The 16,827-nt window shown below is 57.1% G+C and overlaps 3 protein-coding genes and 1 pseudogene across 18 annotated transcripts; 2 read left to right on the top strand and 2 right to left on the bottom strand.

The window, feature by feature from the left end:
• The first annotated feature begins 551 nt into the window (after positions 1-551).
• On the top strand, positions 552-1,092 carry LOC138850763 (small ribosomal subunit protein uS15-like; annotated as a pseudogene).
• A 680-nt stretch (positions 1,093-1,772) lies between these two features.
• HMBS (hydroxymethylbilane synthase) lies at positions 1,773-8,604 on the top strand. Of its 2 annotated transcripts, none has more exons than XM_002722723.6 (14): positions 1,773-1,976; positions 4,336-4,389; positions 4,705-4,777; positions 5,139-5,188; positions 5,277-5,332; positions 5,679-5,756; positions 5,955-6,032; positions 6,154-6,229; positions 6,944-7,057; positions 7,288-7,326; positions 7,558-7,677; positions 7,861-7,914; positions 8,020-8,106; positions 8,187-8,604. In XM_002722723.6, exons 1-14 carry the CDS (start codon positions 1,932-1,934, stop codon positions 8,358-8,360), a joined length of 1,098 nt encoding a protein of 365 aa, XP_002722769.1. In that variant the 5' UTR covers positions 1,773-1,931; the 3' UTR covers positions 8,361-8,604. The 2 variants fall into 2 exon arrangements, with proteins under 2 accessions (XP_002722769.1, XP_008248720.1); XM_008250498.5 differs by lacking the exon at positions 1,773-1,976 and adding an exon at positions 2,974-4,209.
• A 250-nt stretch (positions 8,605-8,854) lies between these two features.
• Positions 8,855-9,909, bottom strand: H2AX (H2A.X variant histone). Its single transcript, XM_002722709.6, has one exon. The coding sequence runs from the start codon at positions 9,805-9,807 to the stop codon at positions 9,376-9,378; it is 432 nt and encodes a 143-aa protein (XP_002722755.1). The 5' UTR covers positions 9,808-9,909; the 3' UTR covers positions 8,855-9,375.
• A 609-nt stretch (positions 9,910-10,518) lies between these two features.
• On the bottom strand, positions 10,519-15,078 carry DPAGT1 (dolichyl-phosphate N-acetylglucosaminephosphotransferase 1). 15 transcript variants are annotated; one of them, XR_016234690.1, is made up of 9 exons: positions 14,693-15,067; positions 14,241-14,361; positions 13,888-14,101; positions 13,500-13,646; positions 12,334-12,418; positions 11,798-11,986; positions 11,385-11,480; positions 11,075-11,230; positions 10,519-10,991 (listed from the first exon to the last, which is right to left on the bottom strand). XR_016234690.1 is itself a non-coding variant. In XM_002722711.6 (9 exons), exons 1-9 carry the CDS (start codon positions 14,851-14,853, stop codon positions 10,926-10,928), a joined length of 1,227 nt encoding a protein of 408 aa, XP_002722757.1. In that variant the 5' UTR covers positions 14,854-15,078; the 3' UTR covers positions 10,519-10,925. The 15 variants fall into 15 exon arrangements, 3 of the variants coding, with proteins under 3 accessions (XP_002722757.1, XP_089190416.1, XP_089190419.1); XR_016234689.1 differs by having other exon boundaries at positions 11,374-11,480; positions 14,693-15,061; XR_016234698.1 differs by having other exon boundaries at positions 11,374-11,480; positions 11,798-11,868; positions 14,693-15,061.
• Positions 15,079-16,827: the final 1,749 nt, after the last annotated feature.

Genomic DNA, 16,827 nt, shown 5'->3' with positions numbered 1-16,827 from the left:
GAAGCAGTACTGTAGTGACCGTGAGTACACGTTGGACCAGCTCCCCTGGGTCTGAGTCCCAGCGGCGCTTTTCACTTAGGGCAGGGCGTGCATGGGGGTCATAAAGGCCTGAGCGGTAAACTGGGGCCCAGGGTTCGCACACAGCTGCTCAGTTCACGACTGTGACACTACTGGAGAAGCTAAGCCTTCTCTTCCACCAACAACAGTGCTGTTAGCTCCCACTTCATAATTATGGGTTTTTTAGATTTATTTATTTGAAGGGCAAGTTACAGAGAGAAGGAAAGACAAAGCTCTTTCATCCGCTGGTTCACTCCCCAAGTGGCTGCAACAGCCAGGGCTGGGCCAGGCCAAGGCCGGGAGCCAGGAACTCCAACTGAGGTCTTTACTGGGTGGCAGGGACCCAAGCCCAGGCTTTTCTTTCTTTTGTTGCTTTTCCAGGCATGTTGGCAGGGAGCTGGATGGGGTCACTGGCACTCCTGTGAGATGCCAGCTTTGCAGGCAGCAGCTTAACCCCAGTGCTTCAGAGGTGCAGCCTCTAAGCATGACTAATTTCTGTGAACATATTTCCTCATGTGAAAAACAGAAATGCGTTTTTGTTGTTTGTTTTGCGGCCTGTCCACCGCCGTCATGGGTCGTGTGCACGTCCTGGGAAGGGCCTGTCCCAGTCGGCCCTGCCCTGTCCCCACCTGACTGAAGCTGACGGCTGAGGACGTGAAGGAGCAGATTTAGCAACTGGCCAGAAAGGGCCTGGCGCCCTCACAGATCGGTGTGAGCCACACAAGTGCGTTTTGAGACAGGCAGTGAAGTCTTGAGAATCCTGAAGTGCAGGGGTCTCGCCCCTGATCTTACGGAGCATCCCTGTCATTTCATTAAGAAAGCTGTTGCCGTTCAAAAGCACCTTGAAAGGAACAAAGAATAAGGATGCTAAATTCGCCTGATTCTGACAGCCAAGTTCACCGACTGGCTCGAAACTACAAACTAAACAGGTCCTCCCTTCCGATCGGAAATATGAGCCATCCACAGCCTCGCCCTGATGGCGTAAACGCGTCTATGTACCAAGCAATAAAATCATTGTTTAACAAAAAAGAAAAATGCTGGAGCGGCCCCCTGGTGCAGGGGGTGAAGCCGACGCCTGCGGCGCCACATCCCATGTGGGCGCCGGTTCAAGTCTCGGCTGCTCCGGTTCCGATCCATCTCCCTGCTAATGCGCCTGGGAAAGCAGCAGATGACCACGTCTTTGGGCCTCTGCACCCACGTGGGAGACTCCTGGCTTCCGATGGGCGCAGCCCCGGCCATTGAAACCATTTGGGGAGTCAACCAGCGGATGGAAGACCTCTCGCTCTCCGTAACTGCCTTTCAAATAAATCTTTAAGAAAAAAAAAAAAAAGGCCCAGCCACATATTTAATAAAGGAATAGAAATGCGGCTTGCTTCAGGGTCCCAGCAAAGCTAGGCTTGGACAGCGCAAAAGCGGCGCTGGGTGAGTTGCAGTAACTGGGGAGAGGCCGCTCCGGGGAGCATGGGTGCTCCTTTTCCACCCGCGCCTCACGGTCCCCCGGGGGGTCGTAGAAGACCACTGGGAAGACAGTTTACTTCACGGGTAGAGCTGGGACTCCGGCCCAGCCCTTGCATCAGCAGGCCCGCCCGGGTCTCGAAGGCGGGAACCTCCCCTCAGGAGAGCCCGGGGCAGTGGGCAGCGGCGCAGAGGGTAAGGGCCGCTCTGTCGCAACAGCTCCGACTCCCGCCCAGAACGGGGCCCTCCCCTCCGAGGGCGGGCGCGGAAGTGACGCCGGGCCCCGTGCAGGCCCGGAGTCTGAGGCCGCAGGACGGGCTCAGGGCCCACGTGCCCCGGGCTCCCGCCGGCCGGAGCCCACGGCCTCTCCGGACCCGGGTACCTTGGCGGCACCTCTGGCCTACTGCCTGAGCGGAGCCATGTCCGGCACCGGCAACGGCAATGACGAGGCTTCTGCAACGACGGTGAGTTCTGAGCTGGTGACCCGCTTACTTCGGGCTTCCGGATGAACCGTGCTACGATTGGCCCTAGGTTGTCGTCCTCGGACGCCTATTGGTCAGAACGGGCATCCGTCATTTTGTTTTTTTCGGTGTACACGGTTTTTAAAGGGCCAGTAGCTGGATTGCCGGTTGGAAGGGCAGGCAGAAATCAGTAGGCGATGGGGCGGGTTCAAGAGTGGAAGGAGCGTTTCAAGCTGTTCCCTGCCGGCATCTGGCTGGGTTTCCTGCCAGGCCTGAAATGCATGGTTCTAGATTGGAGCGGGGAAGTTTGCGGGGCGAGGCAGATGCGAATGTAGCCACCTTGGGAGGCCCTTCCGCTTTGACGCCGCCGGATCCCCTGCGTGCTGGAAGTGCGCCTTCTCCGATTTTCCGCCGTGGCAGCTCCTCAGCCCCAGCGTACTCCCACAGTCACCAGCAGAGACACATCACTGAATTACTACCGTGGGGTGGGGTGCGGACACCCCTGGGCATTCTCAACATCCCTAGCCTGCCTACGGGGCTGTGGGCTTGTGCACACGCTAGTCCCAGAACGGTGGCGGCCAGTGCTGGCCTGAGATAAGGAAGAGACGGGGCGGCTGCTTATCTGCGGCCTGTTAGTGCAGAATGAGATGCTTGGCTATTGCAGCAGGAAGATCTGGATTCTAGCTCCAGCTCTCCCCGTTGTTTCTAAGTCACTTCACCCTGTAGAGTCGCACTTTGCTTCTGTGACATGATGCCGGGGGTGCCTGCCCCATCTCCCTAACAGGTAGACAGCAGCAGTATGCAAAAGCAATAGCTGTAGCATCTCCAGTGCTCAGTAAATACTTTTGGATGGAACGGTCTGATTTGCATAGGCTATACAGACTCTGTGAACTTAAAAGATTGCTTGAACCTGGCAGTTCTGGAACCCAAGATTCTTTTCTAGGGACTCTCTGTTGCCCAGAAGTCAGTGGCCATGTTTAGCACTTCAAGCCTAGCCCAGTTTTTTTTTTTGTTTGTTTGTTTTTTTTTTTTTTAAGATTTATTTGTTTATTTGAAAGGTAGACTTACAGAGAGTCAGAGGCAGAGAGAGAGAGAGAAAGTCTTCTATCCGCTGATTCACTCCCCAAGTGGCTGCAACAGCCAGAGGTGTGCTGATCCGAAGCCAGGAGCCAGGAGCTTCTTCTGGGTCTCCTACGTGGGTGCAGGGGCCCCAGGACTTGGGCCATCTTCTGCTGCTTTCCCAGGCCATAGCAGAGAGCTGGATTGGAAGTGGAGCAGCCAGGACTAGAACCAGCGTACATATGGGATGCCGGCACTGCAGGCAGTGGCTTTACCCACTATGCCACAGCACCAGCCCCAGGCCTAGCCTAATTTGCAGAGGGTCTCCCAGGGTTGATTTATTGGAGGAGTGATCACATAGGGTAGAGTTCAGGAGTCGCCTCCTCCAGCAACAGAGGCCCCAGATGTCTGACTGCAGAAGCACTCCATCAGAAGAACCCAGAGCAGGGAAAGTTGACATTATTTACAGAGGTCGTCTACTGATGTAGAAAGAATTAGGACCCTTGCCTTAGACTGAAGCACCCAGTTCTGCCTGCTTGGCACTGAACACCTTTGTCCAGGCTGCCGTGGCATGAGGAAGAGGTGTGTCCCTGACATCGCGGTATTTCCTCGTCAGTGAAACCAGAGCAGCACTCAGTGTGTGTGAACTTCAGGCAGCTCAGCCTCGCCGTCTTCGAGCACCTCTGGGGCAGAAGAAACTTGAGTCCAGACCTAAGATCAACAAGCAGGTCCTGGTGGGATGCTGTGCCCAAGCCACAAGGTCGGGCCAGGACTGCACACCACATCTGCCGAGCCCCCTCCCATGTGTGTGCATTCTGCCAGATCAAGGGACCCTTGGTGTGGCAGCTGTGGGGTAGCGCCTGGCATCTGGGTGACACTGGAGCTTTCTCCAGTGCTGCTCTGCTTTGGACAGTCAACCTCTCTCCAGTGACTCAGCACAGTTCTGCTGTGTGGCCCCTGCCGCCCTGCCCTGGCCAGCTGCGGGGCGCACCCTCCCTGTAGCCAGGCTGATGGTCCTTATCTCTCTCTGCACCTGCCTGTGTGCAGCACTCCCTCTGAGAACTGCCTCAGCCGGTGTGGGCTTGGGGGCGCAGTGTCCTGGCTACGGCAGGGCGGTAACAGCAGATCCTGCTACTGCTTCTCTGGCTCCCTGAGGAGGCAGAAGGTACTGAGGAAGGTAAGGGGGCCGTCTTGCAGCATTGCCCCCACCCTGAGGCCCGGCTGAGCCCAGGCCTGGGGTTCTGGTTCTTGGATGAGCTGCTAAGCCCCAGTGGGGACGGTGACACGAGGACTCTTTCCGCAGGAAGCGAGCAGCCCCAGGATGAGAGTGATTCGAGTGGGCACCCGGAAGAGCCAGGTGAGTGCTTGTGCTGCCGTGGAAGTCTACGGATGGCTGCTGCTTGCAGTATTGCAAGGTGTGGGTGCCAGGTGGTTCGTTCCCTGTGTAGGAATTTCTGGGTGGGCATTAAATTCCGTGGGGACTGGCAGAGTGCATTCTGTGGAGAGAGTCCCTGGGCTGGGAAGTCGTTGGGGTGCAGAGTACGCCCAGGCCAGGCGCGTCTCATTCCTAGGTGAGAATTCCAATCCTTCAGGGTCTTCCTGGTCCTGTGAAGCTCTGAGCTTGGGGCAGTGGCCAGGGAAAGGCGGGACTAACCAGCATCTCTGCCCCCAGCTGGCTCGCATCCAGACGGACAGTGTGGTGGCAACGCTGAAAACCTTATACCCTGGCCTGCGGTTTGAAATCAGTGAGTTTTCCAAAAGCAGCGTGGGAGGTGATGGGAAGTGAGTCCCTGCGGAGGAGAGCGCACGGGGATTTTGACTTGGCCCATCCTAGAGGCCCAGTGGCCGCTAAGAATCGTTCTTGGCTGCTCTCCTCCTCCTGGCGCCTCCAACTCTGACACCCAGGGCTGGTCTGGGCATCATTCATCTTCTGCTTTGGGCCTTCCTGGTGGCTGGGTTGTGCCTTCCTGCTGGATGAGGAAGCTGGATGGCTCGCTTCCCAGGGGGCAGGGACTGGGGCCTGTGTGCCTCTGTCCCACCCTGGGCTGGGCTCAGGAGGGCTCCATAAATGCAGGCCAATGAGCACCTGATTGACTCTCTCCACAGTCGCTATGTCCACCACGGGGGACAAGATTCTTGATACTGCACTTTCCAAGGTGAGAGACTCCTTCCCCCAGGCCTTGACCCCGTCTCGCCTGTCTGTCCCCCAAGAGAGTCATTCCTTGGCTCGCTCTTGCTTGGCAGATTGGGGAGAAGAGCCTGTTCACCAAGGAACTGGAACATGCCCTGGAGAAGAACGAGTGAGTGAGGACAGGAGGGCCTGGGGGGCACCCACCTGTCTCTTGCTGGCACCACTGTGTGTTACGAACCCATGTCAGCCAGGCTCAGGCGGGCTGGAGGGGCTCCCGGTGGCTTCCTGAGGCTCCAGTCAAGGACAGCATCCTGGTTCTGAGTCATCCAGCTGCCTTGGAGGCGAGATTGACTGAGGGTGCTGGGATGGAAGGGAGGGTGGGAAGAGAGCCTGGAGTCCCGGAAAGGCCTGAACGGCCCTAGGCCACGCTGCTGAGGGAGAAGTGGGGGTGGCAGAGGAAAGGTGGGGGCAGCTGCTTGGACCCCTCCTCATTGCCCCTTCTCCCACCTTTCCAGGGTGGACCTGGTGGTTCACTCCCTGAAGGACCTGCCCACTGTGCTTCCTCCTGGCTTCACCGTGGGAGCCATCTGCAAGTAAGTCCTGCAGGGCGTGGGCCTAGTGGGAGCTTTGCTTTTCCCTTTGGGACGTGGCCCTCTGCCTCAGGAGCTGTTCCCGCTGTCCTAAGGAGGGTCGAGTGTGGCAGAAGACAGTAAATGCCCGTTAGTTGGCTATTAGTAGAGGTAGCCTGAACTGAAGTCTGTCCCTTACTCTGCCTTTCTCTCCTTGCCTAGGCGGGAGAACCCCTGCGATGCTGTTGTCTTTCACCCAAAATTTGTTGGGAAGACTCTAGCAACCTTGCCAGAGAGGAGGTGAGTGAGGCCTGCATGGGTATCTCGTGGGATGTACATCTAAGAAGGAGGGAATGCGGGCAGAGGAAAGGATCGGTGGCCCATGGTGTGACATCTGATTTTAAACCCCCTCTCCGAGCAGTGTAGTGGGAACCAGCTCCCTGCGGAGAGCAGCCCAGCTGCAGAGGAAGTTTCCACACCTGGAGTTCAAGAGTATCGTATCCTTTTTGAAGAAAGAGGGGCAGCAGCCAATGAAGACGTGGGCCAGAGGGCCCTGGGGGTCCTCACAGTGCAGGGGCAGCGGCCGCTCTGTCCTTCTGTCCACCCACCCTGCCATCTTTTGTTGTTTTTTTCAGCCCCAGGCAGGTGCCTGGCACCGGGGATTCTAGTGAGCGAGAGAAACACTGTCCCTGCTTGTAGGGAGTGTACATTTTAGCTCAGGAGACAAGACCAGCGTGATCATACAAACACAGAGCAGTACTGAACAGTGATGACGTATGGGACGTTTAGACGGTGCTTCCATTACTGTTGTTTATGCTACCATGTTTTGATTTGACAGTGGCTCCGCAGTACATTTCATAGGACTAATTTTAAAAAGAGTGTATGCTAAATGCTCTACTCGGTAAAATAGGGAATTCTCTGGAAGCTTCTGGCTGGAGTATAATCACAGTCTTGGGTGCTAGGGGAGGCTCTCAGATGTCTTGCAACCTTGGGCAAGTTACTTTAAACGCCCATTGTCCTCATCTGTAAAATGGGGATAATCACACCAGCTGCCTCGCAGGCTTGTGAGGGCAAATAGCTGGCACCTGGGAGCACTTTGGACCACCACCACGTGTTAGCTGCCGTCACTAAGTGAGGGACTGGGCCGTGCGTAGAAGTCAGCCAGAGAGGGCAGCACGAGGCTTCTCATTGTCCTTAGCACCTCTCCGCAGAGGGGAAACCTCAACACCCGGCTCCGGAAGCTGGATGAGCAGCAGGAGTTCAGTGCTATCATCCTGGCTGTGGCTGGCCTACAGCGCATGGGCTGGCACAACCGAGTAGGGCAGGTATGGCCTGTGCCTTCCCCTCCCCAGTTCAACTGGACTCCTTTTCCTGCCTGAATCCTCTTTCTGACCACCCTACATTTGGCACTATAAGCTGGAAACAGGTCCCAGGATGGCACCAGACTCTCAAATGTGCCGACCCAGGCTTTCAAAGTGGTAGGGAAGCTCCTCCTCCCCGCTGAGCGCTTTTGGGCGCCCTCATCTCAAGTCTGTGACCCACTTGCTCTTCACAGATCTTGCACCCTGAGGAATGCATGTACGCTGTGGGCCAGGTACGCTTGACTGGGGAAGCTGCGTGTTGATGAACTTCTTCCGTTATTTTCAGCTAAGAGGCTGGGCTCACACCTTCTACGTCTGCATCACCCAAAATAAAATACTCAGGGAGGGCTTTGGGATGCTGATGGTCCACAGGCCTGGGAGCAGCTGGGGAGGGGGGGTGGGTTCCATCCTTAGCTCGGTTGGAGAGAGGTCAGCCTGAGGTCTTAAGCTGTTTTTCCCATCAGGGGGCCCTGGGAGTGGAAGTTCGAGCTAAGGACCAGGACATCTTGGATCTGGTGGGTGTGCTGCACGATCCCGAGACCCTGCTTCGCTGCATTGCTGAAAGGGCCTTCCTGAAGCACCTGGTAGGGCCCGAGGCTCCCCCGTGGAGGGCGGAGGTTCCTTAAGTGCCTGTTGGTGGCTGCTGCGTATGGAGGAGCCAGGTCTGGGCCCTCCCTCAGCTGCCTTTCGTCTTCGGGTCTGTGCATCTGAGAAGTGTGGTCCCAGGGTGTTAGGGGCCCTGGAGCTCACAGAACCTCTGGTTGCAGGAAGGCGGCTGCAGTGTGCCAGTGGCAGTACACACAGCCATGAAGGATGGGCAGGTAAGCAGGGACCCTGAGGACGGGGAGGTAGCATAGTGGCATCCCCGTGCACCCGTCTCTAAGGAGTCCCTCCGACGAGGCTGAGACAACCGTTTTCTTAACCAGCTGTACATGACTGGAGGAGTCTGGAGTCTGGATGGCTCCGACACAATGCAAGAGACCATGCAGGCCAGCATCCAGGTCCCTGCCCAGGTACAAAGCCAGAGGGTGAGAGGGAGGAGTGAGCAGTGCGACTTCCCTGTCCCCACTAAGTCCCACTCCCTTCTGTCCAGCATGAAGATGGCCCGGAGGATGACCCCCAGCTGGTAGGCATTACTGCCCGGAACATTCCACGAGGACCCCAGTTGGCCGCTGAGAACCTGGGCATCAGCCTGGCCAATCTGTTACTGAACAAAGGAGCCAAGAACATTTTGGACGTTGCACGCCAGCTGAATGACGCCCACTAAGCGGCCGTGGGCACAGGTGCCTGCCTGGGCTGCCGCTCCCCGGGGAGGACGTCGGCCGAGTGCCCTGTTCTCACTGGGAAGTGGTCACTCCAGGAGGAACTGCGGGGTCCCTGACCGCCGGGGACTCGCCTCACCTCGGGGCCTTGCCTCCTGCTGCGTGGGGGCCTCATCTCTAGAGAACACAATGCAAGCCACAGCCTTTGAATGTAACCAGCCCCGGGAATAAACCAGCTGAGGGCGGCTCTCCGGTTGTCTCGTGGTGCGGTCGGTGGAGACGCAAACAGGGACAAACCCCTTTGACCCTTCCCCCCGAATTCTGGAACACCGCGTTCCTGCCGCAGTAGTTCTGCCCGACACGGTCCCCGGATACCGCGGAGAGCCCCCCACGCACCTTAAGAGCCCCCCGGCTCCTGCCTCACCCGGTCCCGGTACAGCCTTTCCCGTTAGCTGAACCCCCGCCCCGCCCCCTCAGGCAAGTACACGGAAGCGCTTCATTTAAAAAACCAAATCCTTTAATAAACAAAATGAGTCCATCCGAAACTCCCAGTCCCTGGTTCTCCGACGAGTTAGCTGCAAAGTCCCAGTCAAGCCACCGGAGGCCGTCCGGACGGGGCTGGTCTGAGCGCGCGGGCCGCGCCGCCGCCGCCCGGCAGTCCTCCGGGCAGTCCCCCGCCCCGCCGGGGCGAACGGAGCTGGGCTGTGCGGCCGCCAACGACGAGAGGGGCAGCGCGTCTCCCGCCGAGGCCTGGAAGCCGCAGACGGGTGTCCCAGTCCTGGGCTGCGGCCGCCGAGGGCCTCACCTTCAGGGCTGCCCGCTCGGCCCCGCAGGCCGTCTTCCGGCGGGCGCCGCGGCCGCCCCGCAGCCCCGCAGCGTGGGGCGGCTGAGTCACGAGCCCGGCCCGAGGCGCGTGCAGGTGCGCGGCGCGGGGGAGGGGCAGCGGCCGTGGCTCAGCTCTTTCCGTGAGAGCGGTGGTGGCCCTTAAAAGGGCCTTTGTGGTGGCGCGGGGCGGGCCCCTCAGTACTCCTGCGAGGCCTGCGTGGCCTTCTTGCCGCCCGAAGGCGCCTTCGGCCCCACGGTGGCGCTGGTCTTCTTGGGCAGCAGCACGGCCTGGATGTTGGGCAGGACGCCTCCCTGGGCGATCGTCACGCCGCCCAGCAGCTTGTTGAGCTCCTCGTCGTTGCGGATGGCCAGCTGCAGGTGGCGGGGGATGATGCGCGTCTTCTTGTTGTCGCGCGCCGCGTTGCCCGCCAGCTCCAGGATCTCGGCCGTCAGGTACTCGAGCACGGCCGCCAGGTACACCGGGGCGCCGGCGCCCACGCGCTCGGCGTAGTGGCCCTTCCGCAGCAGCCTGTGCACGCGGCCCACCGGGAACTGCAGGCCGGCGCGCGAAGAGCGCGACTTGGCCTTGGCGCGGGCCTTGCCGCCGGTCTTGCCGCGGCCGGACATGGTGCGCGAGGTAGAACGGCACGAAGCGACGCCCGGACGGAAGCCCCCAACAGCCAACCGCCGCAGTCCAACTGCCGGCGCGCGCGCGGCGGGGCCGCCCTTATATGCCCCTAGGGCACACCCCCTGCGCTCTCCTGATTGGCTCTTTTTTCTAGTACCCGCCTCCGGTTGGCTGAGGTTAACCCTTCGGGGACGCGCCTCGGCTGAGGGAGCGCGCCCGCCGATTGGTCGAATTTGAAAACCTTTTGCCCGGGTAAGAAGGTGAGGAAGCGTGCGGGCCGGCTGACAGGCAGCCACTCCGGACGCGGCCAATCCGCGCAAAGCGCGCGAGATTTAAACGTGGCAGGCGGAGACTAGAACCGGAAGACGAAAGGGGTGGAGCCAGACCCCGTGCTGGCCTGGGGTTTTTAAAGGAAAGGACTCGATTCTGCTACCTCAGCTTTCCCATCTAAGTCTGGGGGCGCCCTACCCCCGCCCCCTCCGAATAGGCCGAAGGAGAGTGCGAAAAGGGACGATCCCACGTCGGAAGACAGGCCACTCCCACCTTAAGGCCCCCTGTGCCGCCGGGAGCTTCCCTGTCAGGTCTCAGTTGTGTTCTCTCTGGGAAGGGTCTGAAAGAGCAGCCACAGGCACAGGCCTCCGCTTGGAGGTCCTCTCCCCGCGCCCTTCCCTGTTTTCCTAAAATGCCCCCATAGGAAATATACGTACAGAAACAAGAAAAAAGACCCTTTATTGTCACTGTCGGGAGCATCGGGTGCCCCGTCTGCCCTTACTAATCAGAATACTTCATTTAGAGTCGAGAGTCAAGCCCCCTTCCAGCCCGTGTCCCTTCTCTAGCCCAGGTTCTGCCCCAAGGCCCAGCACATCCCTTGAGCGGCAGGACCCTGAGAGTCGAGTTGTGGGTAACCGTCCAAAATCTGCTGCAGCCCAGAGATGCGAGGGCGGGAGAGCGGCCAGCTGATGGGGAGCCACAGGCTAAGTCTCAGTGGCCATCGCCAGAGGGCAAGAAAGGCCCCGGATGTCCATGATCACAGGGGAAGGGGAAGCAGCCTTGGTCCAGACAGGGGTCAGGGCAGGACCCCTGGAGACTCTGAGGTGAGGGCCAACACCCAGGGCACTCAGACATCATAGAAGAGCCGGACAAGCTGGTATCGGATGGAGAAGGTGAGAGCGCTGCCCACGACCTGCAAGAGAAATGGACTGGCGTGAGGTCCGTCGAGAAAGAGCCACAAGGAAGTACAAACGCCATCCCCATGCCCGACCTCACCTGCAGCAGCAGCAGGAGCAAGGTGAGGTTCCGCTCATGGATGGGCCCGCAGACCTTAAGCAGCAGGTTGATGAGGGTCAAGTTGTTACACTCAGTGAAGTGGCCGTCCTCACTCTCGCTCTGGCGCACCGCCACCAGCCGGAGCCTCTCTGCTACCTGCGGGGACCAGAGGGAGAACCGCAGCTCCTATGTGTGGTCCGGGGACAGGAGTCTGCTTAATGCCTCCGAGCTCCCCTGGGATCTGATGCAGGTCTAGGCTCCCGGATCCCCAAGTTCAGGATGGCGGCCTAGGGCCTTACCTCCTTGTTACCTTGTTACCTTTAAAATAAAGGTGCCCAAGAAAGAGAGGCTCTTGGTCTTGAACTTGGAATAGCTCATCTCCAGTTTGCCTGTCTTGGTATTGAGTCTGCAGGGGGAAGACAGCTTCATGTGACTGGGCCACTACTCGGAGAAGGCTCTTCCCTGTGTTCATTAATAGGAAGAGCTCTGACTGGGGAGGGAAAAGGCCAGATGCCTGTTTCTGGCTCTGCTTACTAGTGTGTGCTCGGAAGTGCTCTTAGCATTACGTGAGGTTATGTAATAGCTTCGCAGATTACAGAAGGTGCACGGCATGGGAAGTCAGCCCTTCCTTGGGCCCCCTCCCTTTGCACAGTAACGTATAGACTGGCTTTGGCTATCCCGAGAGAAAGGCTATGTCGGCCTCTGAAGCCCCAAAGCGGCTACCTGGGAATTCGGTGGCGAGGGCAGGGGATGATATGCAGGAGCTGAGGCAGTGAGTAGAGGAAGTTGAACACCTGGGGCATGAAGAAGAGGAGCATGGTCTTGCTGAAGTGTCCCAGGATGCCCACCACGGCAAAGGTCATGCCAGCAAAGTAACAGAAGGTATCTCCCACAAACACCCGGGAGGGGTACCTGTGTGGGGGAGAGGATCTGAGCCAGTAGCAAAAGGCATTGCCAATCCTTATTCTCACAGCACACACTACGGGCACCGGGCTAGCCCCAAGCTGAGTCTGACTTGGAAGAGTCCAGCTATCCCAGCAATTCTGCAGGACCCAAGGCCCTGAATTCTATCCTTAGGGACTCCAGAGTATACATCCCCAACTTCCGCTGGGTAGGGAGGGATGCCGGAATAGTATCACTGTAAGACCCAGAGAACACTCAACACAGGTATGCATGGGTTTGCCTTTTCCCCGGTGGGTGGGTTATCAGCAGGACCACCTTTGCCATGTATTCAGACCCTCATCCATGGGCCAACTTACCAGTTATAGTAGAGCAATCCCAAAGTGGTGAAGAAAAAGGGTATCATGAAGTACAGGGAAAACACGTGATCATCCCGGTAATCACCTTTGAGAGCAGGAGGAGAAGGGAAGTCAAATACCTCGGTCCTACCTGTGTCTGTCCCTGAGTTCTGTCCTTTGCTGTGGCATCCACTTGCCCGAGATACTTTCAAGAACACACTTTCCCTTTAATGTCACCTGGGCAATTCCCACTATTCTACTTCTCTCAGGACAGCTTCCTAGTTACTACTGTAAATTTAGCTTAGGCCATTCTGACCCGGGTTTGAGTACCAGCTTTACTTCCTAGCCATGTGACCTTGACCGTGACACACTTAACTTCTCTAAGCCTCCATTTTCTCATCTGTAAAATAGGGCTGATGATAACACTGCCATGTAGAGCTATTACAAGATTGCAGTGAGATAATGTTTCAACAGTGCTTCGCTTTAGTAAGCATTTGTTGGTACCCATTAACCAAAGGCCACCAGAAACATGCTTACAGTCACCACTGGGTTCACTGACTGGCAATGAGCGGGACTTTGGAAACCTCATGTCATGGGAAACTGCAGAATGCCTCAGGAAAGGGCCGTTAGGAGGGGTTTGTTCCAGGGTGTGTTTGGAATAATTCTGGAGAGTGTGCAGGGGAGTAGAGTTTGGTCTGGTCTACTGCTGTCAGCTAGCAAGAGCGGCTCTGTAATTGAGCATCTTAATTTTTAATCAAACAATTAGGAGGGCTGAGTTACTGGAAAGCAGCAGCAGTCTCCCATGTTAGCCCATGAGAAGGGATCTTGATCGTTGCTGTGGACTGCCCGGTGTTCTTGTGGTTTTCCCTTGCTCAGCCATGACAACACACGGAGGGGTCTGGTTTTTGTGTTGCTCTACCGTAGTCACAGAGTGACCTGTCTGATGCTGATGATAGGGTTCTGTGACATTGTTTGCGTCCTAGCAGTGGCCAAACCAGCTACAAATGACAGGGCTGCTGTTTCTTTGTTCCACAATTAATAACTGTTGTTATTTGTGATGTAAATAGCTTCTTTTATCTTCTGTAATTATGCACACACTGCTTCTTTCAGAACTCCTCAAAGCCATATACCAGGCAACTCCCTCAACACTCAGACTGCTCTCTCTCCTTGTCCCTATCCCCACCTACCTCCCAGCTCCACCAGGTTGAAGACAATGATGGAGGCAGAGATGACTAGTGACTGGCCAGCCTCTAGGCCATTGATTCCTGCTAGGATGTTGATGGCATTGGTGCAGAACACTGCCAGCAGCCCCATGTAGACATAGTACAGGATGCCTGCGGGAGACACAGCATGAGAAGTCCTAGTGCTGCCAGGGAAGGGGCATTCAAGAATGTTCTTCTGAGAAAAGCGGTGAGGACAGAGAACAGGACGAAGGGCCACCGGAAAGCGAGAAGATAAAAGCACAGAGCGGAGATAACCTGGTGGAGAATGCAGAGCACCAAAGGATGCTCCGGTGGATATGTCGAGGGTGAAGGGGGCCCTGACACAGGTGTCACAGTTGGCAGCGCCACTCACCCAAGTCCAGATGCAGGCCAAGAAGCGGACGGAAGGGCTTGGGCACCACAATGGTGGTGTTGCCGAAGTTGGTGAAATAGACCATGAGGAGAGGCAGCGAGGCGGCTGTGGGCAGCAGCAACTTGTGGCGCCAGCGCAGGTTCAGCACGTCATCCGCGAAGCCCAGGAAGATCATGCAGCAGATGGCAAGGAGGGCACCTATCAGGGCCACAAACTGGGGGAGGCTCGGGCAGGTCACGGCTCCAGCCTTCTCCCACTCCACCTCCGAGAACCCCGGCCGCCGCCCACACCCTCAGCTCTCTCGGGTTCCCAGGTGCCAGCCACCAGGCAAGGACCTCCACTGAGCCACTTACTTCGTGGTGAGGAAATGCCTTACACTGCCCCTCCACGAAGCAGTTCAGGAAGGGGAAAGGGATGAAGCAGAAGAGAATGATAAGGAAGACAGCACCGCTGATCACTCCCTGGGACTCCGGGCTGCAGCCCAAAAGCAACAGTGGAAGAGAAACAAGAGAAGGGGCGTGGTCACTCACCAGTGCGGGGGTGGGGTTACAGTGACTCCAAATAGTCTTACCCTTCCCAGTTTTTTTTTTTACTTGTGAGGGGGGCGGACGGAGAACACCACTGCTCGAGTCCCTGATACACCCAAGGGTCCCCCACCCACCTTCCCCTATGCTAGCCAGTTCTGCCCATTACCTCCCCGAGCCCTGGGCGGCTTGGGTTAACTCTCGGTCCCCGCCCCTGCCCTGCCCACCCGACATTCCTCAGCCCTAGCCCCCTGCCCGGAACCCCGCGCGCCGCGGCTCACATCTGCTGCCGGCTGGACTTGTTGAGGTCCTGGCCACAGAGGCGCGCGGCGATGAAGTGCTCACGGAAGGCCGGGATGAGGGTGAGCGTGGCCACAAACCCCATCAGCGAGCCGATCAGATTCACCAGCAGCGGCATCGGCAACTCCGGGAAGGCCCACATGGTGACCGGCCAGGAGCCCCGCTCCGCCGGCCCCTCAGCGAGCTAGCAGGCTGGGCGGCAGCCCAGAGGCCTCAGCAGCAAGAAGCGGCAGAGCGTTCCCACAGCCAGCCGGAGCAAACCCCGCAACTCTGACTAGAGCAGCCCCGGGACGGCAGCGACAGCCCCTCTACGGCAACCTGAGCGCTGCCTTGCGACACCTGCCTATCCTGTTTCCGCCCGGATCCCATTCGCAGAGCAACTTGCTGCGGAAGGCCGTGGCCGCCATTTTTATTAAGGGCACTAGGTGGGGAGAAAAGTGGTTTTTTTAAAAAAAAACATATTTTTTCCGAGGATAAAGGCATCCCGCGAGTACTGGCATATCGACAAAAGAAGCACAAACAAGCGCGGACACTTTTCTAACATTAACGACGCAGAGCCCAGACTCCTTGCCCAGTTCCAAAATGAACGCCTCCTCGCACCACGTGCCGGACACCGTCTACTCTCGGGTTCCACGTCAGTTTTAGCTCCTTCGGCCGCCACAGGTCACGTTTAAAGGGCCACTGCCCCCCGCGCTTAAGCTGGGATGCCTCCGGAGCGGGGAAGATGATGGCTGCTGGCAGCTAGGGGTTGGACGGGAGGGACGAGGGTGTGGGGCCGCGCCTGCTTCTTGTAGGAAACCTGTTGCCCACGTAAGTCGGAAACCAAGGTAAACAAGTCAGTTCCCGGAAACGCTGCCGCTACTTGGAAGGACGCTGTCCTGTACCACAGAGCCCCTCCCATCCTGTTTCTCTTGTCCTGGATCAGGTACTTTTGTTCGCCCCGCATCCCACCCACCTTCTGCTCCCACTGTAGCAGTTAGTTGCCAGGCAACCAGCCCGGCGCTTCCCACTGCCGAGGGCTCGGCACACCGAGTCTCGGATCTAACCCGGGGCTTTCACTTGGTCCTGGATCACTGCTTTGTACCAAGCTCCCGAAATGAGGAGATGGAGGCTGAGGCTTTGCAATGAGCTTAGGAGATAGGAGCAGCAGGCCCACACCTGTCTCCTTATGAGCTGTAGGGCTCCCAGTCAGGTTTCTTCCTCCAGTTCACTGTGCCTTTTGCTGGGTACCCGCTCCCCTGCAAGTAACGGTCACTGGCATCTAAATTCCCTTTCATTCCCCCACGTGTTCTCATTTCTCCAAGACGAAATAACCGGGAGGGAGTTAGAGATATGCCTCAAATAGCCTAGCACTTCTGCCATTAGGAATTCCGGAATTTCAGGAGTCAAGGTCAGGGTGATTCTTTTTGGGCCAAGATAGTCTGTCTTTTACCTCGAATCAAAGTATGAAATGACCCTTGGGTCTAATTAACAGTAACAGGCAAAATATATGTATAAAAGGCATAAACACCAAGGTCCTTCAAAGAATTCATGGAAGGGCCAGCATTGTGATGCCAGCATCCCATAGGAAATCCTAGCTGCTTCAGGTCTAGTTTCCTGCTAACGCACCTGGGAAGGCAGCAGAGGATGGCTCAAGTACTTGGGCCAGTACCATCCATGTGGGAAACCAGGATGAAGTTTCTGTCGCCTGACATCGGCTTGGCCCAGACCTGGCTGTTGTTGCAAATGACAAGTGAACCAGCAGACAGAAGATCTTTGTCTCTGTCTCACCCTCTTGGTCACTGTGCCTCTCAAATAAAAAAATCTGTAAAAGTAATGAAAAATGTCTTTAAAAGTTCACATGCAAAAAAGTGAAAGTCCATGCATAGTCTTTTCATAATACACATTTTCCATGACCCTTCTGAAGTGTCCTCATTTGTACATAGAGTTGTCCCTCAGTATCCTCAAGACTTGGTTCCATGACCCCTTAGGGTGCCCAAATCCGTGGATGCTGAGCCTCCTTATATAACACGGTGAAGTATTTGCATGTAACCCAACCCATTTCCTCCTGTATAGTTTACATCTCTGGATTACTTATAATATTGAATTAAATGTCAATGCTAGGTAAACAGTTGCT

The sequence above is a fragment of the Oryctolagus cuniculus genome, chromosome 1 (assembly GCF_051225735.1).
Source record: "Oryctolagus cuniculus isolate XC-2025 breed Fujian yellow rabbit chromosome 1, ASM5122573v1, whole genome shotgun sequence".
Lineage (NCBI taxonomy): Eukaryota > Metazoa > Chordata > Mammalia > Lagomorpha > Leporidae > Oryctolagus > Oryctolagus cuniculus.
This window is presented reverse-complemented; position numbering and strand designations above follow the sequence as displayed.